Source organism: Oncorhynchus mykiss, chromosome 23 (genome assembly GCF_013265735.2).
Source record: "Oncorhynchus mykiss isolate Arlee chromosome 23, USDA_OmykA_1.1, whole genome shotgun sequence".
In the NCBI taxonomy this organism is placed as follows: Eukaryota; Metazoa; Chordata; class Actinopteri; order Salmoniformes; family Salmonidae; genus Oncorhynchus; species Oncorhynchus mykiss.
The window spans coordinates 34,599,188-34,623,473 of record NC_048587.1 but is presented as its reverse complement, the minus strand read 5'-3'; the positions used below and the strand labels follow the sequence as shown (position 1 = coordinate 34,623,473).

At 42.5% G+C, this 24,286-nt stretch overlaps 2 protein-coding genes across 7 annotated transcripts in view; both read right to left on the bottom strand.

The window, feature by feature from the left end:
• The window catches only part of zfand4 (zinc finger, AN1-type domain 4), a 28,905-nt gene extending 24,808 nt beyond the window's left edge, over positions 1-4,097 (bottom strand). The window contains exons 1-3 of one of the 2 annotated variants that reach the window (XM_021580836.2): positions 3,853-4,097; positions 3,575-3,674; positions 1,964-2,281 (exon numbers count right to left, since the gene is read on the bottom strand). In XM_021580836.2, the coding sequence (XP_021436511.2) occupies positions 1,964-2,147 (184 nt within the window). In that variant the 5' untranslated portion in view covers positions 2,148-2,281; positions 3,575-3,674; positions 3,853-4,097. The remainder of the gene's footprint in view (positions 1-1,963; positions 2,282-3,574; positions 3,675-3,852) is intronic. The other variant, XM_021580832.2, reaches the window with a different exon arrangement.
• A 416-nt stretch (positions 4,098-4,513) lies between these two features.
• The window catches only part of washc2c (WASH complex subunit 2C), a 34,032-nt gene continuing 14,259 nt past the window's right edge, over positions 4,514-24,286 (bottom strand). The window contains exons 12-32 of one of the 5 annotated variants that reach the window (XM_021580828.2): positions 23,909-24,033; positions 23,630-23,702; positions 22,220-22,273; positions 21,757-21,951; positions 16,689-16,855; positions 16,399-16,503; positions 16,150-16,242; positions 15,871-15,972; positions 15,678-15,779; positions 13,484-13,653; positions 13,282-13,399; positions 12,674-12,919; positions 12,143-12,331; positions 11,929-12,060; positions 11,625-11,723; positions 11,432-11,512; positions 7,985-8,041; positions 7,217-7,432; positions 6,277-7,038; positions 5,859-6,021; positions 4,514-5,489 (exon numbers count right to left, since the gene is read on the bottom strand). In XM_021580828.2, the coding sequence (XP_021436503.2) occupies positions 5,341-5,489; positions 5,859-6,021; positions 6,277-7,038; positions 7,217-7,432; positions 7,985-8,041; positions 11,432-11,512; positions 11,625-11,723; positions 11,929-12,060; positions 12,143-12,331; positions 12,674-12,919; positions 13,282-13,399; positions 13,484-13,653; positions 15,678-15,779; positions 15,871-15,972; positions 16,150-16,242; positions 16,399-16,503; positions 16,689-16,855; positions 21,757-21,951; positions 22,220-22,273; positions 23,630-23,702; positions 23,909-24,033 (3,398 nt within the window). In that variant the 3' untranslated portion in view covers positions 4,514-5,340. Of the gene's footprint in view, positions 5,490-5,858; positions 6,022-6,276; positions 7,039-7,216; positions 7,433-7,984; positions 8,042-11,431; positions 11,516-11,624; positions 11,724-11,928; positions 12,061-12,142; positions 12,332-12,673; positions 12,920-13,281; positions 13,400-13,483; positions 13,654-15,677; positions 15,780-15,870; positions 15,973-16,149; positions 16,243-16,398; positions 16,504-16,688; positions 16,856-21,756; positions 21,952-22,219; positions 22,274-23,629; positions 23,703-23,908; positions 24,034-24,286 lie in introns of all 5 variants that reach the window. The other 4 variants (XM_021580826.2, XM_021580827.2, XM_021580830.2 and 1 more) reach the window with 4 other exon arrangements.

Sequence of the window (24,286 nt, the reverse complement as noted above, 5' to 3'; positions counted from 1 at the left end):
AATCTTTGTCCAGTACGAGGCGAGTAATTGCTGTCCTGATATCCAGAAGCTCTTTTCGGTCATAATCGACAGGAGCGGAAACATGACGTACAAAATAAGTTACAAATAAAACAAAAAAAACACACACAATAGCACAATTTTTTAAGAGCCCGTAAAACGGCAGCCATCTCCTCCAGCGTCATTCAGAAACATAGGATATTAAAGTTCTTCAGATCACATTGTTAGGATAGACTTTAACTCATTGAAGTATAAATCCTCATCCAAATCAAGGTTAGTGATCGCTGTTCTGATGTTCAGAAGCTCTTTTTGGTCATAGGAAACAATGGCGGAAACATTATTTACAAAAAAGTTAAGATCAGCTAAAAATAAAATAAAAAATAAAAAAACACAAAATGCCACAATTGGTTAGGAGACCGTAAAAAGGCTGCTATTCCCTGCAGAGCAATTCTGTAACACAGGTTTTGACTGACAGCCATTCTGAACTTGAGCACCACATGCGACAAGAAGTTGCCCCCATCCCTCTCAGTAATTAGGCAACTTTTGCAAATGTTTTGTCTGAGTGAAGGAAATGCTGTAAATTATAATAAATACCACTGATGTCATGTCACACAAGTGAGCCATCAATACACAGAAGTATATAGGTTTTAAACCTGCATATTTAGTAAATAAAATAAATTCATATTAGCAGGCAATATTAAACTAGGGAAATTGTGTCACTTCTCTGGCGTTGATTGCACGCAGAGTCAGGGTATATGCAACCGTTTGGGCCGCCTGGCTCGTTGCGAACTAATTTGCCAGAATTTTACGTAATTATGGCATAACATTGAAGGTTGTACAATGTAACAGCAATATTTAGACTTATGGATGCCACCCGTTAGATAAAATACAAAACGGTTCCGTATTTCACTGAAAGAATAAACGTGTTTTCTAAATGATAGTTCCAGATTTGACCATATTAATGACCTACGGCTTGTATTTCTGTGTGTTATATTAAAATCCAGTCTATGATTTGATAGAGCAGTCTGTCTGAACGGTGGTAGGCAGCAGCAGGCTCGTAAGCATCCATTCAAACAGCACTTTACTGTGTTTGCCAGCAGCTCTTCGCAATGCTTCAAGCATTGCGCTGTTTATGACTTTAAGCCTATCAACTCCCGAGACTAGGCTGGCAATACTAAAGTACCTATTAGATCATCCAATAGTCAAAGGTATATGAAATACAAATGGTATAGAGAGAAATAGTCCTATAATAACTACAACATAAAACTTCTTACCTGGGAATATTGAAGACTCATGTTATAAGGAACCACCAGCTTTCATATGTTCTCAGTTTCTGAGCAAGGAACTTAAACGGTAGCTTTTTTACATGGCACATATTGCACTTTTACTTTCTTCTCCAACACTTTGTTTTTGCATTATTTAAACCAAATTGAACATTATTATTTGGTTTAACATCATTATTTATTTGAGACTAAATTGATTTTATTGATGTATTATATTATGTTCAAATAAAAGTGTTCATTGAGTATTGTTGTAATTGTCACTATTACAAAATATATATATATTTTTTTAAATCGTCCGATTAATTAATATATATATATATTTTTTTTTTCCTTCAATTTAGCCCTATCAATATAGGCAAATTCCTACAAGCGTAAAGGGTTAATGCGTGTGTGGAAAACCACCTACACAGATCCTTAATCTTTGCTTAGCGGATGAGCAGAGAGATAGTGAGTTTTAGATGCTGTGAGGATATTTATTTTTCTAGCACTACTAAAACAGAAAAGCCGTTCTTTGCAATAGAATACATTTGTATAAGTCTGAGCTTTTGATTACTCATAGACCAAAACTCAAAGATTATTTCAAATTTTGAAATGGAGTCGGTCCTACTTAAGTAATGTTTGGGGAAGCTGTATAGACACCTACATGCTAGGTCAGTAAGAGTGACTACTGTTATGTACCATACCTTCCAGCCTCTGGATCTTGGCCTTGACAGAGATGACTGTCTCAAAGGGCGAGACGCGCAGCTCGAAGCAGGTCCCAGTCAACGTTTCGATGAACAGCTCCATGGTCTCGTAGAACGGCAACTTGTACTGGAAGGCCCCCACGCTGTCATCATTATAGATTGGTGGCTCCTTCCTGTCCGCCATCTTTGTGTGGTTAGGACTGCTTTAGGGTGAGGGGGGTGTGGGAGGGGCAGCAGCCCAGGGGAAGGGAGAGAGGGATGGGTGTGGGTGCTCTCTGTTGTCACCACGGTTACACATCATGCTGGAAGCCCAAAGCTCTGAGGGAGAGAGAGGGCGAGAGAGGGATGGCTCAGTACCTTGCCCTTTCTTCCAAGTCTAAGGTAATCTATGTTTGTTCCTCAAACACTGACACTGTGAGGTATAACAGTTGACCAAAAAAACCCAGCTATGCTGAGGGGAGTTGGAAAGGGGGAGTTGAGTTGACATGCACCTGGTAGGTAAGGAGATCTTTACTTCCCTGACAACACACAAACAACTATCAATATGAAACAACTATGGCCTACAATGTGCAAGGAAGCCTGACCCACGCTGCTAACACTAGTGAGCAGAACGCAAAGCATTCCTTTAATTTGGAAGAAGTGCATATTAAAATCTTCACACACAGACACACTGAAATGTCACCAACTGTCACTTAGACCTGGCCTACACAATTAACAGCCTACACAAGCAATAGTTTAAAAACAGTTTTTTTTTAAGTACAGAATTGAAGAGACAAGTGTAAGAGTTCATAAGTGCCTTCATAAAACATTCAGCTGACCACAAGGCCCAGGCCACAGCTCTTGGCTGCAGTATAGACTAGCTAGCTGAAGCTGACCAGCTGTTAGTCTATGTAATGCCATCAGGAGGAGTGTATGGTATCAAACACACAGACATCTCCATGCAGGCATAGGGGACTGGAGGCCTCTTGACAGTTAACCTGTATGTTATGTGAGTGCATTAATATTTCATTTTAAATGCATGCAAATGTAAAGTTGTGGGCTGATTGATACTCGGAATGACATGAGATGTGGTGAGATTGGAAATCTGTTTAGTGTACTACTAGAGAGATGGGATTTATGTATTTGTTGTGGTTTCAAGCAGATTAAATTCCTTTCACACAAACACTGTAAAGACCAAGTCTACTGTATCCCTAGCTGAATTTCTCAGCACCACAAATGAGAAAATCGGCTACTGTATTCCCAAAGTTAAGGGCCTACACTATGACCATTAATTAGGCTTTGATCTCTGCTAAGAAAGCAAACCTGGAAACCTCAACACGACAGGTGGTGTGCAATATTAAGTGAGCTGAATCTGGTTTCAGTAAAACAAGACTGACTAGCCAGTTACCTAGCTATCAAGCCAGTGTTACATTATAACATTTGAACCTATATACCATGTGTAAATCGTAAAAAACAAAGTCTTGATCTTTCCTATCAGCGCTTACGAGACAGAAAGGTGGCCACACTTAGCAAATACTATACAAAGGATGCAGCTAGATAACTAATACATGCCCAGACAGGAATCTTTTCTGGCTCTGTCTCACCAGAACCCCCTTTTATTATTTTACTCACCGTAAGAGCATCCAAGAGAGGGTCCCTATAGCTGGCAAGAGAAAAACCAATGAACAACTGGCTGGCGTCCCAAGACTAGAACCACTCCGTCTTTATCTAGCTGGACATAGAACAATAGCACAAATATAGATAGTAACGTTATTAACAAAGCAAATGCATATATTATCTAGCTAGCTATTTCGTATACCTAACTAAATAGGTTGTGAATAGCTAGCCAGAACCAGTTAGCTCACTAGCGTTAGCTAGCTAACCACTTTAGCAACCCAAACAATGGCTACCTTGCTTGGGTCGATGGCTGCTGCAAGCTGCTACTCGTACTCTCCTTTTCAGATTCGGCATTCTAGATTATAATGAAACGGTTCTACTTATGTTTTAAAATAAAAAGGACAGCGGAAAGCTATCCTTATTGCCCATGAAAAGTGGAATATCGGTAACCCATGGGATTTTCCTGAACTCAACTCATCTCACCTGTCAAAAAAAAAAAACAGCGGCTCCTGACCAGCCCATTGTGACTTCTCTTGATTGACAACAAAGGCACCATGACGTAACGTGTTCGCTCCCTGTAGGTGAACCAATGAGGAGTACACAGAGGCGGGACAAATATTGTTCGGTCACAGTGATTGACCTAGAAAAAGAACACTGGCTTCGGAGCGAGTTATTAAAAAGATACTGGTAGCCTAACACACTAACCTTTCATTTGTGTAATAATGGTTGTCTTTGTACTACACTTGAATAAGTTGATTTAAAAGTGTACAAATTATAATTAAGCAATCATAAAATCCCATCAGTGATGAATGAATAGATCAAAATATAGCTTTTACTTTGTATAAAATGTAGGCTCCTATATCAATGATGCAGAATCCTCTTTAAAATGTATCAGTGCAGTTACTCAACATTTAAAGTCGACTAGCAGTCAAGACATGGCAGTGAAGTCCATCCTTAAAGCACAGAAGTATAATTTTAATTAAAGGGAAGGAACCGTGTAAATCTAGAATCACACATTCCTCTTTCAGACCATTTTCCTAATTTCAGCTGCATTCATAATTCCACTACTCACGATCTTAACAAAAGGCTTTTAAAGCAGTGCTGCAGGTCTTTGAAACAAACTTACAATACACATTTCAAATTTCATAAAATATCATTATTTTAGTTTAAAAAAGCTGAAATGTCATTCATCACAAGCAAAGTTGACAAATTTAACAATTTCATATTAATTGAAAAACATAAACATTTGCTTGTTGTTGCTAGGATAATCAGTCGGTTAACAATGACTTCATAACTATGATATGGTACAGCCCAAAACTTAAACACAGAGCTCTCCAACTATATTTATAAATCATTTACTATTTATTTATTATCAGCTGGTCTAATGACAGCTAAGAATATGCTTATAAAGTGCTGCTATCATGGATATTAAATAAAGACAAATAGCATTTATTAACTGTTATTTTGTCTGTTATCAATCATAGATGAAGATGTGAAGTGTATATCAGAATCATCACCTTCAACATTTCTTGCTGTGTTTTAATTTCCGGCTGAGGTTGTCGATCAATCAATAGTTTTTATATAAATAGTCTCTATATGAACAGTTTTAATATCTCCAACCCTTGTTTCAGTCCTCCAAAACAACATGGTATTAAGCACAATTGTACAATTAGGACACCAAATGGCACCTGATACCCCACATAGTGCACTGAACTATCTAGGGAATAAGGTACCATTTGGGATGCACCCAAAGTTTTAGCTCCTCAGGAACGGTCCACGATTCAGTTCCCACCCAGGACGTTGAGAGGGTCGTCAAAGATGTTGCCTGAGTCATCCGCTGCACTGGTGTCCTGGGAGGGAGGGTTCTTCTTGGACTTGGATGGAGGCTGCTTGGGCACTGGCTTCACAGTGCTGGGAGAGAAGATGTCATCTGTGGAGAGAAAAGCATGGACAGTACTGTGAATGTTTCAGTTCAATCAGGTGGCAATGGCATTGTAAGACTGTGTGTGTGTTTGTTTTTGTGTGTGCACCTTTGGAGGCTGCCGAGGGGAGGATGGCTCATAATAATGGCTGGAAAGGAGCAAATGGTATGGCATTGATACCATTCCACCGATTCTGCTCCAGTCATTACCACAAACCTGTCCTCCCCAATTAAGCTGCCACAAACCTCCTGTGGTATGCACACACACCTGTATTTGTCTGTGCACGTGTGGTGAATTTCAACATACATGTTGAAACAGTTGAGGAACAACAATGCAAGTTCTAGATATTCTGAAATATGTGCTCTGCAAATACTCACCCATATCATCATCAAATATTGATTTAGTCTCCACCTTCTTGGACTTCTTCTCTTTTGGTTTTGAAGTGGACGTCATATCAGCAAAGATGTCAACGTTGTCATCAAACAGACTGGCATCCAAGGATTTCTCTTTTTGCTTTTTGAGTGGAGCCGTTGCTTCATCCTGTGAAAACAGTAACAGACATATTCAGACAAGAAGCAGACAGGCACGTGCACACACACACTTTCCAAGGAATATATTGATTTCCCTCTACCTCCTGTTTCAGAGATCGTGACTGTTGGATCAACAGACGTGCTTGACCCAGCATGCTGTGTGACAGACCAACTGCATTTACACTATTACAATGAAAAGTGCCGCAAAATGAATTTAAACTGAAATCATAAACAGACTGACACAATTGATCATCATGACCAATACCTGGAAGATGTCCTGCTTGGGAGTAGAGTTGCTCCCAGCCTTAGAGACTTTATCACCAGCAGTAGTGGGAGTGGAGTTCTTTCCTAGCCCGAAGATATCCTCTTCATCCTCCTCCTCATCCTCCAGGAAGGAAGATGCCTTGGCCTTCTTAGCTGACCTCGGCTTCACCTTCTTGAACAGGTCACCCATGGGGTCGTCAAAGAGGGACTGCGGGGTCGTCACTTTCTCCTTCTCACTCTTTGACGTCACTTTACCCTCTGTAGTCTTTGTTGTGGGATTGGGGGATGGAGTGGTGAGTATGGGTGAGGGGATGGTGTGGTTGGGACCTGGGGCAGGGGCACACCCAAAGAGGCTGTCGGACCTAAACAGGTCATCCTCGTCAAGAGAAGGCAGCACCTTCACCTTGCTACCCTTAGAAGAGTCTTTCTTTAGAGGGGTGTTTGACACTGGTAGTGTTAGCACTGATGGTCTGACAGAGAAATCTGTGAGCAGGGGTTTGGAGGGTAAGGAAGCAGATAAGGAGGAGGAGGGTAAGGCAGAGGTTGGGGCTTGGTTAGGTAGACTAGACCTAGGCAGAGATAGGTTAGGTAGTCCCGGGCTAGGCTGGGTTGGGTTAGATAGTGCTGGGCTAGGCAAGGTTGGGCTGGGTCCGGCCTGGTCCTCTCCCTGGTTCTCGTCTCTCTGCTCCACAGATCTCTGAGCTGATGTCTGCCGTGCTGCCCTGGTCTGGGGCCTGCGGCGGATGGAGCCTTTAGCTCGACCCTACAGGAAAAGAAGACACATGGAGTCATAACAGGGCCTTATTTTGGAAGTGACAATGTTAAAACATTACTTTAAACATGACATTTCTATAATTTAAGGATCAAATGTAGGTGTTCCACATTTCCCTCACCCTGTTCCATTATGTCCACCCTACCCCAGTGCCAGACCCCTGACCCACCTTGTTCGCACTCTGTAGCGTGGACACCTGGACCGGGTTCTCGAAGCTAACCCCTCTGTTGCTGGGGGGCTTGGTCCCTGCCGAACTGAGGCTAGCACTGGGGCTGGGGCCTGAGGAGCTGGGGCTGCGGCTCAAGCCTGGGAGTACACTGACCCCCCCTGGGATCCGAGAGAACGCGTCGGGCAGGAGGGCAGCAGGGTTGATCACCAGGTTGGCCTGAGAGTGAGGAACACATTTTTTTACAAGTGTTGACCCAATTTCATACCAACTAAAGGCCTTTATAAGAGAGGGTTTTGTAATCACAGCAAAGTACAGTGAATACACATGCAAATGGATATAATTTGGATTGGTCCTCAATTGGATTTACAAGTAATTTTGTTCATGCAGTCCCTCATGATCATCAGAACCAAGCAGTAGACAACACAGAGGAAGTGAGACCAATAATAAAGATAAAGAAAGTAATAAAATGTAGAAGTAGGAATAACATCTATTCATGAGGTTTCAGGAAGAATAAAGGCTGAGCATTCGCTTTCAGTTTGACGATAAAAAACAAAACCTTGTGAGAATCAATTTGACAGTCACATGGTCTCAGTTTAGCTTTTAAGCCAGCAGTGGAAAAGAAAAGACGATATGTTTCACGTCAAAGGCAGAGGTTCAAAGATGACTGGCAGAGAACATGTTGGGAGAATGAAAGCTCATTCAGAAAGATTAAAGAAAGAGTAAAATATTGAATAATAAAAAGACTGATTTAACATTTCAGAAGATTACTTGGAGTTTTCCAATCCGTGAAGGCTCTTTAGATTTTACAGGGCTTGGTGTCGGCTTCTGTGCAGTTGAATGACATAGATCATGTTAAGTAATCTAGACAGGAGTATCTCCAAAAGCAATGTAACAGTATAATAACTATCAACTGAGAGGAGAGAAAACAACTGTCCACAGATTTGCTTCAAATTCAGAAAAAAATGTAAGGCAACAATACCAGTCAAAAGTTTGGACACCTACTCATTCAAGGGATTTTGTTAATTTTTACATTGTAGAATAATAGTTCAGACATTAAAACAAACAAAAAAGAACACATATGGAATCATGTAATAACCAAAAAAAGTGTTAAATCAAATATGAGATTCTTCAAAGTAGCCACCCTTTGCCTTTGCCAACAGTGTTCAAAGCTGTCATATTCTGTCAACCAGCTTCATCTGGAATGCTTTTCCAACAGTCTTGAAGGAGTTCCCACATATACTGGGCACTTGTTGGCTGCTTTTCCTTCACTCTGTGGTCCAACACATCCCAAACCATCTCAATTGGGTTGAGGTCGGGGGGATTGTGGAGGCCAGGTCATCTGATGCAGCACTCCATCACTCTCCTTCTTGGTCGAATAGCCCTTGGACAGCCTGGTTGTGTGTTGGGTCATTGTCCTGTTGAAAAACAAATGATGATTTTCCAACTAAGCGCAAACCAGATGGAATAGCGTATCGCTGCAGAATGCTGTGGTAGCCATGCTGGTTAAGTGTGCCTTGAATTCTAAATAAATCACAGACAGTGTCACCAGCAAAGCACCATCACACCACCTCCTCCATGCTTCACGGTGGGAACCACACATGCGAAGATTATCCATTCATCTACTCTGCGTCTCACAAAGACACGGCGGTTAGAACCAACAATCTCACATTTGGACTCATCAGACCAAAGGACAGATATCCACTAGTCTAATGTCCATTGCTCGTTTTTCTTGGCCCAGGCAAGTCTCTTCTTCGTGTCCTTTAATAGTGGTTTCTTTGCAGCAACCCAACCATGAAGGCCTGATTCATGCAGTCTTCTCTGAACAGTCCTCTGGTACTTGAACTCTGAAGCATTTATTTGGGCTGCAATTTCTGAGGCTAGTAACTCAAATGAACTTATCCTCTGAAACAGAACTCTGGCCCTTCCTTTCCTGTGGCGGTCCTCGTGAGAGCCAGTTTCATCATAGCACTTGGTTTTTGCGACTGCACTTGAAGAAACTTTAAAAGTTCTTGACATTTTCCGGATTAACTGACCTTCATTTCTTAAAAGTAATAATGGACTGTCGTTTCTCTTTTCTTATTTGAGCTGTTCTTGCCATATTATAGACTTGAGCTGTGTTCGAAAACCCATACTAACATACTGTATACTTAATGAGTATATACCATACTATTAGTTCATTTTAGTATACTTTAACAGAACAGTATCCTTTCAGTTGAGCGTACTAAATCTTGGCCTGTCACCCAGAAGTTGCTAGCTAGCTAGTTACCAAAACAAATGACAAGTTAGACATTTTAAGACTTCGGGTGTGTTCTTAAATTCAATCTGGAGTGCCAGAGTGTGCTCATAATTCAGAGCGTTATCAGATTGTCCGTTTGTGAATTAAGACCGTTTCGCTCTCGGAGAGTACACTGGACGCATGGGCCGAGGAGTAGGATTGATTTGAGCGTTCTGGCCGTACAACGGCAGTCAAGTACCCGAGCTAACGTTGGCTTCCAGACACAAATCAGAACACTGACCATTTTACTCGCCCTAGCAGAGCTGGTTAGGCAGTTTTCATGTTATCCAGAGCGTTGGTGACTGTGCTGCTGGAAACAATTGAATTACGCTTTTTTTTGTCAACATTTACTGACACCGGCCATAAATGAATTATTCTGCGGTCTGGTACACTAAAACGAGAGTGCTCTGAAATCGGAATGGATAGCCAGAGCGAATTTACAAAAGCACCCGAATGTCCATTGAGAACGCACTACGACGATACAATTTAGCTATGCTAAAAATGACGAGAAAAATCAAGTCACTAAATGTTCGGTAGTTAAGATAGTTAATATACTGGCAAGTTTGATGTATAAGTAGCCAACTAACGTTAGGCTAACTAACATACTGCTGTAATGAAATGCTATGTGGTTCATAAGGACAGCATAGCTAACAAATTGTCAGCCAACATAGCGGGTAAGCCTAAGGTAACCTATTTGAAAAGTTATAACTATTACATTGCTCAACATTTGTCATAATTAGCAATGAATTTCTATCCGCTCTCGTTGGACTTAGACTGCATATTTTCCACCTTTATCTTCAAATCACAAAACCATGTGAAGCCAATTTTCTTTTTAATTTAAAATACAGATCAATAAGTTACATTCTTACATAATACAAAACAGAACACAGGTATTAATGAAAAAATACTGGAACAAACAAAAAATATATATATTTAAAAAAAAACAATTCTAGTGCAATTGTAATCACTCTGAAAAAATCTTACTGTAATGATTTAGGAAAATGTTATTCTTGTTATTGTTCACTAGGGTTAATGTTTTAATAAAATAGTTGAATTCAATCAAAAAAGTGTGTCATTTTGGTGTAGAATTTTGGAATTTTTGTTTGTGTATGAAGTGTTTGGCAACAAGAATAAAAAAATGCACAATCATTTTAGTGGTCATGTTATCATTGCAATAGTAACATATTATATATTTCATGTCAAAAACATTGATAGTGTTCATAATGGTAAATAAGTATTTTGCAAAGTTTTACCAATATCTGGACAAATTTACATTCAAAGAACAATTGAGACAGATTCTCACCTTTTTCACAGAAAGTGTCCTCTGCGTGTATACTTCCTATTCGTGACGTAAAATATGATTGAGTGTATGAATACTCGAACACAGCTCATGTCTTTTACCAAATAGGGCTAGCTTCTGTATACCACCCCTACCTTGTCACAACAAGGAAAGAAATTCTACAAATTAACTTTTGACAAAGCACACCGGTTAATTGAAATGCATTCCATGTGACTACCAAAGCTGTCAAGGCAATAGTTGGCTACTTTGAAGAATATCAAATATATTTGGATTTATTTAACACTTTTTTGGTTACTACATGATAGATTACTACATGATGTCTTAACTATTATTAAACAATGTATAAAATAGTCAAAATAAAAACTTGAATGAGTAGATGTGTCAATTTTTGACTAGTACTGTACGTACTCCAGAGGCGGCGGGTGGGAGGAGTTATTTTGGACTGGCTCATTGTAACGGAATCAATGGAACGAAGTCAAACGTTGTTTCCGCATGTTTGATGTGTTCCATTTAAGCCACTACAATGAGCCTATCCTCCTATAACTCCTTCCACCAGCCTCCTCAGACACCCTTTAACCCTAAGCATATGGGCAATCACATATTCTGTATAGACTAAGACTCTTAGTTTCATCAGCCTTACCTCACTCTCTGTGACTGGTGCTGTGACAGCAGGTTTTGAGGATGGCTCGTCTTTAGTGGGTTTACTGGGCTTCTCCGATACCTTCTGAGGATGCAGGTCAAAGAAAGGACAAGGACTGAGGATGTACAGCGCCCGGTAAAGTCATCAAGTTGTATTCATATTGTATTGATTGAGGTGATTTAGAATAGGGTACCGGAGGAGGAGCTTTGGGCTTGACAGAGCTGAAGAGGTCATCTTCATCATCACCAAACAGTGTTGGAGCTGCCGACTTCACTGAGCTTGGCCTGGAGCTCTGAGACAGGAACACAGCATTTTATCATCACTACTATCATTCGTACAATTGATTTATCACTCAAAGGGGTAGCAAGTAGTACGCGCGTCAATGTGCTGATGCAATACAAGACATCCACCCTGGTTCTGGTGAGTGCAGGTGTTTTGCTCTAGCCCAATACTTACACTTAAACCCTCTCACTAAGCCGACTGTCCCTAGAACTCACCACAGACTTGTCAGGTGTGGCGAAGATGTCAACTTCAGGGTCGTTGTCTCTCTGCTGAGTCTGACTGAAGAGCAGTTCCTCATCCTGGAACACCCCGGTACTACTCTTGGTACGAGGACGCTCCTCCGCAGGCTAACAGACAGACAGACACAGGATTTACAGACACACACACACACACAGGAATTGTCAGTAGTATGAATAAAATATTTTAAACCTTTAGTGTGTTTTTGGCAACTGGTTTGGTCGGTATGGAGATAGGGGCAGTCCAGTCAGCACCCTCCTCTTCCACATCATCAAACAGACTGAGGGTGTTCTTCTTAGTTTTGGCCTCTTTCTCCATGGGGGGCGGGCCCTCAGAAAGGAAGTCATCACCATCCGGGTCGCCCAATGGGCTCTTAGTCTGCTTGTTTAGACACAGGAAGACAGAAAGGCGTCAAAGTGAGTACAGCACCTCACACTCACAGGCATAGGAGCAGGGCTCCATCTCAATTCACCTTCCTCTCTCTTTGCCTCTTTCTCAACTATATTGGAGGAAAAGTTCCAAGGTCCCTCAACTCAGGTCTTTACTGTCCAATGGGTTTTGAGAAAGAGACTAGGAGAGATAATGTGAGGAATCACAGAAAGATTCATTGGGAAACGTCCCTAATGGCCAAAACTAGGTTATGATCAGGATTGGGTGAGTTTAGCTGATCGTAGATCTGAGCTTAGAGAGAATTTCTACCCTAAGTCTTATGTAGCATCTCACCTTGGCTGCTGCCAGTCTGTCTCCCAGCACGTTGATCCCTCCAAACAGACTGACGGCCCCTACTGGCTTCTTCTTACTCTCACTGCCCTCTAGTGGAGAGGACAGGGATGGCACCTCAGGACTCTTGTATTTCGCTACCCTCTCCTCCTCTGTAGGTTTCTCCTCCACTAGGGGAGGTGGTGGTGCAGTCACCTCTGGTTTGTCTATCTGGAGCAGCGAGGGGGCTGGGGAGGCTACAACAGATGCCTAGAGAACACGATAAGGGCACAGGAAAACAGGGTAAGAGCTGGGGGGTAAAGGACTGAAATAGCATTGATTACAGACACAGCTATCAATGCAGGGATGTTACCACACATACAGTATATTTATATAAACAGTACGTCAAAACAGTACTTTCTTACGACAACGATATTCATTCAATATTTTTAGTGTTTTAAAATAATAGAGCCTAGACATTACTGAAGTATTATCTTTTTTAACAATTCCATTGTTGCCTTGAAGGCTTTTCACCTATAGGTTATTCATATGCCAAAATGGCACCCTATTCACTATATAGTGCACTACATAGGGACTAGGCTGTGGACAGACAATCTGTAAACCATGCTTACTTTAGGGTCAGCTGTAGTAGAGCTGTTGGTGACTTTTGATTTGAAGCCGAAGAGGGATCCCTTATCTTCATCATCCTCATCTTCAAACAGGAGAGACACTCTCTGGTGCTTCTTCTGACTGCACCAACACACAGACATTTACACCACCAAGACGTCATACTACAGATTTAGTATTTTTGTCTACTATTGCTATGACGTTTACCTCGACTCCTTGGTAGCAGCAAAGAGATCATCATCATCCTCATCAAACAGGCTGTCTTTAGGAACTGCTTTGACACTGGGTAGACTAGATGGGGCACTAGTACTGGACTTCATCCCTCCAGTCTTACCCTCTGTCTTACCAGCACTAGGCTTGGAGCTCATCCACTGGTCCTAATGCAGAAAGAATACAAAGGGGTTAAATAGATATCATCTGTTGAAGTAATAGAAACAACCTTCACAAGAAAGCCTGGCTCAAAATCTACCTTTCTGGTGTTTGCAGATTTGTAGGAATAGGATGGGTGTAAGCTATATTCAATTAAAACTTTGTCACATGCGCCAAATACAACAAGTGTAGACCTTACCGTGAAATGCTTACTTACAAGCCCTTAACCAACAGTGCAGTTAAAGAAGAAAATATTTACCAAGTAGATTCAAATAAAAGTAATAATAAAAAGTAACACAATAAGAATAACATAACGAGGCTATATACAGGGGGAACCGGTACCGAGTCAGTGTGCAGGGGTACAGGCTAGTTGAGGTAATCTGTACATGTAGGTGGGGGCAAAGTGACTATGCATAGGTAACGAACAAAACAGTGAATATGTAAAATTGTAAATTGTCCAGTGGCGATTTTATGAATTGTTCAGCAGTCTTATGGCTTGGGGGTAGAAGCTGTTGAGGAGCCTTTTGGTCCTTCCGTCCTTTTGGTCCTTCCGGTACCGATGGCCGTGCAGTAGCAGAGAAAACAGTCTATAACTTGGGTGACTGGAGTCTCTGACAATTTTATGGGCTTTCCTCTGACACCACCTATTATATAGGTCCTTGATGGCAGGAAGCTTGGCCCCAGTGATGTACTGGGCTGTTTGCACTACCCTCTGTAGCACCTTACGGTCAGATGCCGAGCAGTTGCCATACCAGGCGGTGATGCAACCGGTCAGGATGCGCTCGAACGTGCAGTTGTAGAACCTTTTTGAGGATCTGGGGACCCATGCCAAATCTTTTCAGTTTCCTGAGGGGATAAAGGTTTTGTCGTGCCCTCTTCACAACTGTCTTGGTATGTTTCGACCATGATAGTTCGTTGGTGATGTGGACCCCAAGGAACTTGAAACTCTTGACCCGCTCCCTGACAGCCCCGTCGATGTTAATGGGGGCCTGTTCGGCCCTCCTTTTCCTGTAGTCCACGATCAGCTCCTTTGTCTTGCTCACATTGAGGGAGAAGTTGTCCTGGCACCACACTGCCAGTTTTCAGACCTCCTCCCAATTGGCCGTCTCATTGTTGTTGGTGATCAGGCCTACCACTGTTGTGTCGTCAGCAAACTTAATGATGTTGGAGTCGTGTTTAGCCACACAGTAGTGGGTGAACTGGGAATACAGGAGGGTACTAAGTACACACCCTTGAGGGGCCCCAGTGTTAAGGATCAGCGTGGCAGACGTGGTAAGGATGGGCAACAACACCTGGGGGGCGGCCCGTCAGGAAGTCCAGGACCCAGTTGAGGAGGAAGGTGTTTAGTCACAGGGTTCAACTCCTTACTATGGAGTTGAATGCTGAGCTGTAGTCAATGAACAGCATTCTCACATAGGTGTTCCTTTTGTCCAGGTGAGAAAGGGCAGTGTGGAATGCGATTAAGATTGCGTCATCTGTGGATCTGTTGGGGTGGTATTCGAATTGGAGTGGGTCTTGTGTGTCTGGGAAGATGCTGTTGATGTGAGCCATGACCAGCCTTTCAAAGCACTTCATGGCTACCGACGTGAGTGCCACAGGGCGGTAATCATATCATCATTCTCTTATTTGGGCACAGGGACTATGGTGGTCTGCTTGAAACATGTAGGTTTTATAGACTTGGTCAGGGAGAAGTTGAAAATGTCAGTGAAGACACTTGACAGTTGGTCCGCGCATGCTTTGAGTACACGTCCTGGTAATCCGTCTGGCCCAGTGGCTTTGTGAAAGTTGACCTGTTTAAAGGTTTTTTTCACATCAGCTACCGAGAGCGTTTCCCTTTGTAGTCCGTAACAGTTTTCAAGCCCTATCTGAAGCCATCCTAAGCCCATTGGGTGGCAGAGCCATCACCATATTGCTTACCTCTCCAGGTATTTCAGATCTGTGAATACCAAAGGGGTAGTGGCTAAGGGTTATTTTCTGACAGGCTGAAGTTGAACTGAAGATTATGTAGCAAAGTTCCATTCCCTCCCATTACCTCATCATCACTGAAGATGGAGCTAGAGACAGGTTTCTTGACTTTTGGAGTGGCAGCTTTAGCTTGGCTTGGTTTAGACTTCTTCGCAGACGCAAACAGATCCTGCATGATGCAAGAAAGTGGTTAGATATGAAGACGCAGTTACAAATTATAATATTTTTGGGACCGAAATAGGTCAGGGTCATTTTCTCACTTCTTCCTCCTCGTCATCGAAGATGGACAGAGGAGCTTTGCTGGCTTTGCTCTGGGTTGTGGGTTCAGGTTTAGACTGACTCTTAGGGATGGTTTGAAATATCTAGAAAGACAGGGACAGAGAAAGGTGAGGTTACATCTGTAAAACACGTTCTAAACATTAATTGTACGGCTCATGTAGATATTGATGTAATTGAGAAGCATGAGAAGTACCTCCATCAACAACATTCAGGTAATGGATGCATACTTGAGAATGAGTGTTAAAAAAGAAGAAGCACACCTGTGAGTCCTCATCATCAGAGAACAGACTCTTCGCCTGGGGTTTTTCTGTCTGCTTAGTCGGGGTTTTCACCACGTCTGGAGGAGGGCCGTTCTGTAATGAACAACATGGGGGGGAAGAAAAGGAGCGCAAGAGAAACAAAGAGAGAGTTAGGAAGAAAGAGTGAGGGAGATAAAGATAAGAGTGAGATTGTAGATAGATAAAGAGATGGATGAGAGAGATGATGGGTAGATGAAAGAGGAGTCCCACCTCCTCTGACTCTTCGCTGGTGGAGGAGGGCTGTCGTTTCCTCAGTGCCTCAGTTAGTAGGCTCTTGGTACCAGGACCAAACATGGAGACGCCTCCTGCTGGCATCTTAACACAACCAATAACCATTAGCATAATTCATTACTAAAACCAAAAATCATCAACAGCACAACTAATCAACACTACTGTAAGTAAGCAACTTATAATCATGATAACCAAGTGCCCTAAATCCATTATATAGTCAATGAACACTTGTTAATATGGAAACCCAATGTACACGTGTGTATATTCACCTTTTTCTGAGGAGCCTGTTTCACCTCTTCTTCCTCCTCCACCACCACCTCATTCCTGCTCTGTAGAGTGGGTGGGGCGACAGAGCTCTCACCAAAGATGTCACCATCCTCATCATCTCCTCCAAACAGATCCACCGTCTTCTCTTGCTTGGATTTCTTCTGTTCAGCTGAACACAGGTAACATATTAGTGCTTGCGCTGAATACAGTTTTAGTGCTTCAATCTATAGCTAGATGACTTCTGATATCTCCAGGAGTGATAAGTATCATTTTGGTCTTAAACTGTTGTCTGGTACTGTCTTTTTGCTAGTTAGGGCCATCTGCTTTAAGTGCTGTCTATCTTCTCAGTAGCCTACTTGGTTTGTGAACTGCTGACAACTTGCAGCTGATTGTTGACACACCAACCACTATTAAAGGGGTATTTCAGTTTAGATTTCCACTTACTTTTAGTTTTGAAGCATCATCCAGACAGTTGGTTTGGTCTGAGTTCCATTCCTGAGATTTCTCTAGCTGGCTTAGTTGCTTGCATGAGCCATATAGTAGTAGTAGTGGCCAGACTCAACAAAAAAACGTGCTTCAAACGTCCCCACAAGAAACTCTACAGCCATCTCACGTCTTGTGGGCTATACATGCATATCAATATCAAAACACTTGGCTATTTTCACTATTACGTGCATAAATGTGTTTAACTTCAATTGTGCTCACTTCCTGTTTTCGCATAGTCACACCTACATATTATGGTTCTCGAGGCAAGCGCAGTGCAGACACAGCATTCAAGCTCTACACCACCCAAAATCATTCAATCAAAACATGTCTGAATCGGACAGCTACGAGCCTGAAAAGGATAAATACTATGCAGAACCATATTTATACTGAACAAAAATATAAAAACGCAACAACTTCAAAGATTTTACTGAGTTACAATTCATATAAGGAAATCAGTCAATTAAAATACATTAATTAGGCCCTAATCTATGGATTTCACATTACAGGGAATTGGTCACAGATACCTTAAAATAAATAATGGCGTGGATCACAAACCTAGTCACTATCTGGTTTGACCACAAGCAGCGCGGACATCTTCGCATAGATTTGATCAGGCTGTTGATTGTGGTCTACGGAATGTGGTCCGTCTTATTCCAATGGCTGTGCAAAGTTGCTGGATATTGGTGGACCTGGAACACAGTCGTACACGTTGATCCAGAGAGTCCCAAACATTCTCAATTGGTGACAAATCTGGTGAGTATGCAGGCCATTAAAGAACTGGCACATTTTCAGCTTCCAGGAATTGTATACAGATCCTTGCGACATGAGGCCATGCATCATCATGCTGAAACATGAGGTGATAGCGGTGGATGAATGGCACAATGGGCCTCAGGATCTCGTCACGGTATATATGTGCATTCAACTTGACAAAGAAAAAATGCAATTGTGTTCGGTGCCCGTAGCTTATGCCTGCCCATACCATAACCCCACCATGGGGCACTCCGTTCACAAGGTTGATATCAGCAAACCGCTCGCACACACAACGTCATGCGTGCCATCTACCATCTGCCCAGTATAGTTGGAACTGTGATTCATCCGTGAAGAGCACACTTCTCCAGCGTGCCAGTGGCCATCAAAGGTGAGCATTTTCCCATTGAAGTCGGTTATGACGCCAAACTGCCATCAGGTCAAGACCCTGGTGAGGATGACGAGCACGCAGTTAAGCGAGTTTGTGCAAACCCACAGTTTCAGCTGCCCGTGTGGCTGGTCTCAGACAATCCCGCATGTGAAGAAGCCAGATGTGGAGGTCCTGGGCTGGAGTGGTTACACGTGGTCTGAAGTTGTGGGGCCGGTTGAACCTACTGCCAAATTGTCTTAAATGATGCTGGAGGCTGCTTATGGTAGAGAAATTAAAAAAATATTCTGTGGCAACAGCTCGGGTGGACATTCTTGCAGTCAGCATGCCAACCGCATGCTCCCTCAAAACTTCAGACATCTGTTGCATTGCCTTGTGTGACAAAACTGCACATTTTCGAGTGGCCTTTTGTCTCCAGCACAAGGTGCACCTGTGTAATGATCATGCTGTTTAAATCAGCTTATTGATATGCCACACCTGTCAGGTGGATCAATTATCTTGTCAAAGGAGAAATGCTCACTAACAGGGATGTCAACCAATTTGTTCACATTTTACAGAAATACAGTAAGCTTTTTGTGCGTATGGAACATTTCTGGGATCTTTTATTTCAGCTCATGAAACGTGATCACGACTTTACATGTTGTGTTTATATTTTTGTTCAGTATATTTAAAGATAATCAAATTTAGATATTTTGTAGTTTTTTTTCCAACTATGTGCGTGTTTTCTATACCTGTTCGCTCCTCTCCCTGTAGGCTTTTTACAGATGCTCCCCACCCCTTGCCTGCAACCTTTCTAAATTTAGTGTACACTGCACTCACAACCTAAGTAGAATTCTTGGTCTCAGCGTTTGGAACTGCCGATCTGTGGTCAAGAACGCTGAGTTCATCTCAGTCTATGCTGCTCTTCAGTCCCTAGACGTTTTGGCCATGACGGAGACATGGATCACCCCATAGAACACTGCTACTCCAGCTCCTCCCTGCCTACGTGTTCTGTCATAGTCCGAGACAGGGCTACTTATTTGTGGAGATACTCTTTTCTCCCTGACTCAGTTGTCTTGCTCCTCAATTGAATTCCATGCGGTCACTGTCACTTGTCCACTCAAGTTTAACATTGTGAGTTCCTCAATGAGTTTGACATTGTGATAAGCGCATTTCCTGACAACTGCTAACCGCTTTTCGTACTAGGTGACTTCTACCTCCCGATGTCTGCCATCGATTAATTTCTTTCCCCTACTTGGTCTTTTGATCTCACCATTTCCCAGTCCCCTGCCACTCAAGGCAGGCAATACTCTTGACCTCATCTTTACTAGAGACTGGTAGCCTACTAATCTCACTGCCCACCCCCCCCCCCCCCCCAGGTCTCTTATCACTACTTTGTTTCCTTTTCTGTCTCCCTCTCCTCCAATCCTACCCACTCAGACCCTACCCAGATTGTCATGCACCGACATAATATTCTCTCCCTTCTGCTAAATCCTTCTCCCTCCGTTCTCCTGATTCTGCCTCTTCGACCCTCCTCTCCTCCCTTTCCACATCCTATGACTCGCACTGTCCCCTTTCCTTCCGTCTCGGCCCTCCCCTCCTGTTCCATGGCTCATTGCAAGCGTACAGAAACGTCCGGGGGACCCATCATTTTTTCACTCCCTCCCCTCTACCTTCTCTTCCTCTGTTAAAACCACTTTCTATCACTGTAAATGTCAAGCTTCTTCTCCTTCTCATCCCTCCTTAATCCTCCACACGGATGATTTTGTCGACACTTTGAAAATAAGGTTGACAACATCCGCTCCTCATTCAATCAGCCTATTGAGTCCACTGGCCCCACTCCCACAGAACTACCCTATGTCTTGACCGCTTTCTCCCGTTTCCAGATTAAATCCTAAGACTAGTGAAGTCTGGCTGCCCAAGAACTTTCCCGCTTGACCCCATCCCCTCCTCCAGACCATCTCTGGAGACCTTCTCCCATTCCTAACTTCCCTGATCCCTGACCACGTCCCCTCTGACTTCAAAATGTCAAGAGTCGATCCACTCAAGAAACCAACACTACAGATCGATATCACTTCTTACTTTTCTTTCAAAAACACTTGAGCGTGCTGTCTCTGACCAACTCTCTCGCTATTCCTCTCAGAACAATCTTCTTGACCCTAACCAGTCAGGCTTCAAGAGGGGTCACTCAGAGACAGCTCTCCTCTGTGTCACAGTGGCTCTCCGCACTGCAAAAGCTGACCCTCTCCTCTGTTTTCATCCTCCTAGATCTATCCACTGTCTTCAACACTGAACTATCATATCCTCCTCTCCACCCTCTCAGGGCTGGGTTTCTCAGACTCTGCACATCCGTGGATAGAATCCCACCTGCCAGGCAGTTCCTATCAGGTGACGTGGAGAGGATCTGTTTCTGCACCACGTACTCTCACTACTGGTGTCCCCCAAGGCTTAGATCTAGGCCCTCTCCTCTTCTCTCTATACACGAAGTCACTCGGCACCGTCATATCCTTACATGGTCTCTCCTATCATTGCTATGTGGGTGATACTCAACTACTTTGCTGCTTTCCCCTCTTCTGACACCCAGGTGGCGACACACATCTCTGTGTGCCTGGCAGATATCTCATCTTGAATGTCTACCCACTACCTCAAGCTCAACAAGACAGAGCTGCTCTTCTATCCAGGGAAGGCCTGCCCGCTCCAAGAACTCTCCATCACTGTTGACAACCCCACGATTCTCTGCGAATATCAAAGCATTGACTCACTCCTGCAGGTTCATGCTCTACAACATCTGTAATGTACGACCCTGCCTCACACAGGAAGCGGCGCAGGTCCTAATCCAGGCACATGTCATCTCCTGTCTGGACTACTGCAACGAGCTGTTGGCTGGGATCCCTGCTTATGCCATCAAACCCCTACAAATTATCCAGAATTCTGCAGCCCGCCTGGTGTTCTTAAGTTCTCCCATGTCACTCCCCTCCTCCGCACACTCCACTGGCTTCCATTCAAAGCTCACTATAATCAAAACCTACACCCCAACCAGAGTACTCCATTCTGCCACCTCCGGTCCCTCCCAAAGGCCTTATGTGAACTAACACTCGTACTTTACTTTTTTCCTCCTTACTAGCTCTGACTTTGTTGATAGCTACTTTGAGGAAATATTTACTTACTATGACTGAGATATGTGGTTGTCCCACATACCTATCTTAAGACGAATGCACTAACTAAGTTGCTCTGGATAAGAGCATCTGCTAAATGACTAAAATGTAAATGTAGTGAGGCAAAATGTTAGATGTGAAACTCATTGCATGAATGAAAATAGGGTGAAAACAGGCTGACTCCTAACTTGAGATTCACATGCCTAAGAGTAAATTATGTACTTGCGATTTTCACTGATATTTTACAATCGTTGATTTCAAGTTCGGATCTCACTAAACGTGCTAAAGAGATAAGTCAGTCAAACAGTAACCTACCTGAGCTGGACTTCTTAAGGCTTTTGCCAGTGAAGAAGTCATCCTCTTCATCATCATCGAACAGCCCCCCTCCTCCTCCCCCTAAAGAGGTCTTTCTAGGGGCTGATGTCTGGGTCTTGTTGGATTTGGCTAGACTGCCGTTCTCTCTGCCCTCCACTGAATCAGAGTTATTGGGAATGCCAAACAGGCTGTTCTCTATGGGAAAAGAGGAGGACAGGATAGATTCAGAGGATGATCTTCTCAATACCATTACAGAAATGTCAACATGTACTGTGTGTAGTCATGTTATGTAGCAGTATTTAGTTTGAATTGAACAAATTCCATTTCCATTTCAAAAGGGTAAGAGTGAATCTGTAGAGGCATACTGTCCTCAAGCCCCCCAAAATTGTTAGACAGTTATTACTGTTATAATCAATGTCATCTTTGAAAGGCCTTTGCTGTCCTTGGGGCATGTTTCTGTTACCTGTGAATATTGACACAGCCACTGAAGGAATCTTCTTAGCAGACTTGACAGGTTCTGGCAGAAACATAAGAGAAATACAAGTTCTGTAAACAGGTCCAAGTCTCAATACTGTCCAGGAAAAAGCATCTAAAAATTAACCTGTTGAGTCTATGGGGGCGCTATTTCATTATTGGATAAAAAAAACGTGTCCGTTTTAAGCGCAATATTTTGTCACGAAAAGATGCTCGACTATGCATATAATTGGCAGCTTTTGAAAGAAAACAGTCTAACGTTTCCAAAACTGCAAAGATATTATCTGTGAGTGCCACAGAACTCATGCTACAGGCGAAACCAAGATGAAACTTCAAACAGGAAATGAGCAGAATTTCTGAAGCTCTGTTTTTCAATGTCTCCTTAAATGGCTGTGAATGCACCAGGAACGAGCCTGCGCTTTCTGTCGTTTCTTCAAGATGTCTGCAGCATTGTGACGTATTTGTAGGCATATCATTGGAAGATTGGCCATAAGAGACTACATTTTCCAGGGATCCGCCCGGTGTCCTTTGTCTAAATTGGTGCGTAATCTTCAGTTGCGGTCATTTTCTCCTGGGATTCAGGACAGAAAGCACACTTCCACGAACGATATATCATCGAAGAGATATGTGAAAAACACCTTAAGGATTGGTTCTAAACAACGTTTGCCATGTTTCAGTCGATATTATGGAGTCAATTTGGAAAAAAGTTTGGCGTTTTGATGACTGGATTTTCGGGTTTTTTTGGTAGCCAAACGTGACGCACCAAACGGAGCGATTTCTCCTAAACAAATAATCTTTCAGGAAAAACTGAACATTTGCTATCTAACAGAGTCTCCTCATTGAAAACATCTGAAGTTCTTCAAAGGTAAATGATTTTATTTGAATGCTTTTCTGTTTTTTGTGAAAATGTTGCCTGCTGAATGCTAACGCTAATGCTAACGCTAAATGCTACGCTAGCTAGCTACTGTTACACAAATGATTGTTTTCCTATGGTTGAGAAGCATATTTTGAAAATCTGAGATGACAGTGTTGTTAACAAAAGGCTAAGCTTGAGAGCTAGCATATTTATTTCATTTCATTTGCGATTTTCATGAATAGTTAACGTTGCGTTATGGTAATGAGCTTGAGTCTGTATTCACGATCCCGGATCCGGGATGGCTAAGTGCAACTGGTTGATGGTAACCCACGACAACTAAATTAGACACCATGACCACAGCCATTGTACAAAATTAACAACATTCTCAATTAATAACATGCCCAAACTGAGAGACATGGAAAGCTACTATTTGAACTTGCCCAACAAGAAATGTTGGTTTACAAAACATTTTGCTACAAAGTGCCCTAAATAAAAACGGTATTGTTGGGCAAGTTCAAATGTTAGTTGTAGGACCATTATTACCTGTGGCGTGAGCTGTGTTTCTGGTCTTCTCCTCTGCTACAGGCTGTTTCGGTGCATCAGAGAATAGATCCCCCTGGACAACAAACATATCATTAGGTCTGCTATGGATTGATTTAAATATAAATAAATAAATAAATAAAAACACACACTCTCTCTCTTTGGGAGCCTTTAACAGGCCAGATAGATTTTGTTCTAACATATTAAATGAAATTACAATTGGTAAGTCACATTTAAAAATTAAGATATGGAAGCTACAAAAAGGCATTCAGGTGAGCATACTTCATCGTCATCATCAAACAGTCCTCTTCCTCCACTGAAGAGGCCTCCTTTCCCTCCGAACGGAGAGAAGTCCTCGTCCTCCATCTTCGGCGGCCCAAACAACTCCTCACTTTCATCTTCAATAGCTACAACAACAAACAATCAGGTCTTTTGTCTACAAGAAACATATAAATATAAAAAAATATAAAAAATGGAATGTAATTTTATTATAAAATTACTTATAAAATTATATCCAATTCAGTTACTTTGAAGCGAGAATACCTCCACTGATGTTCTTCTGACTGAAGTGTTAGCTTAGCAGGGACAATATACACTGAGTGAACAAACATTCAGAACACCTGCTCTTTCCATGACAGACTAAACAGGTGTATCCAGACA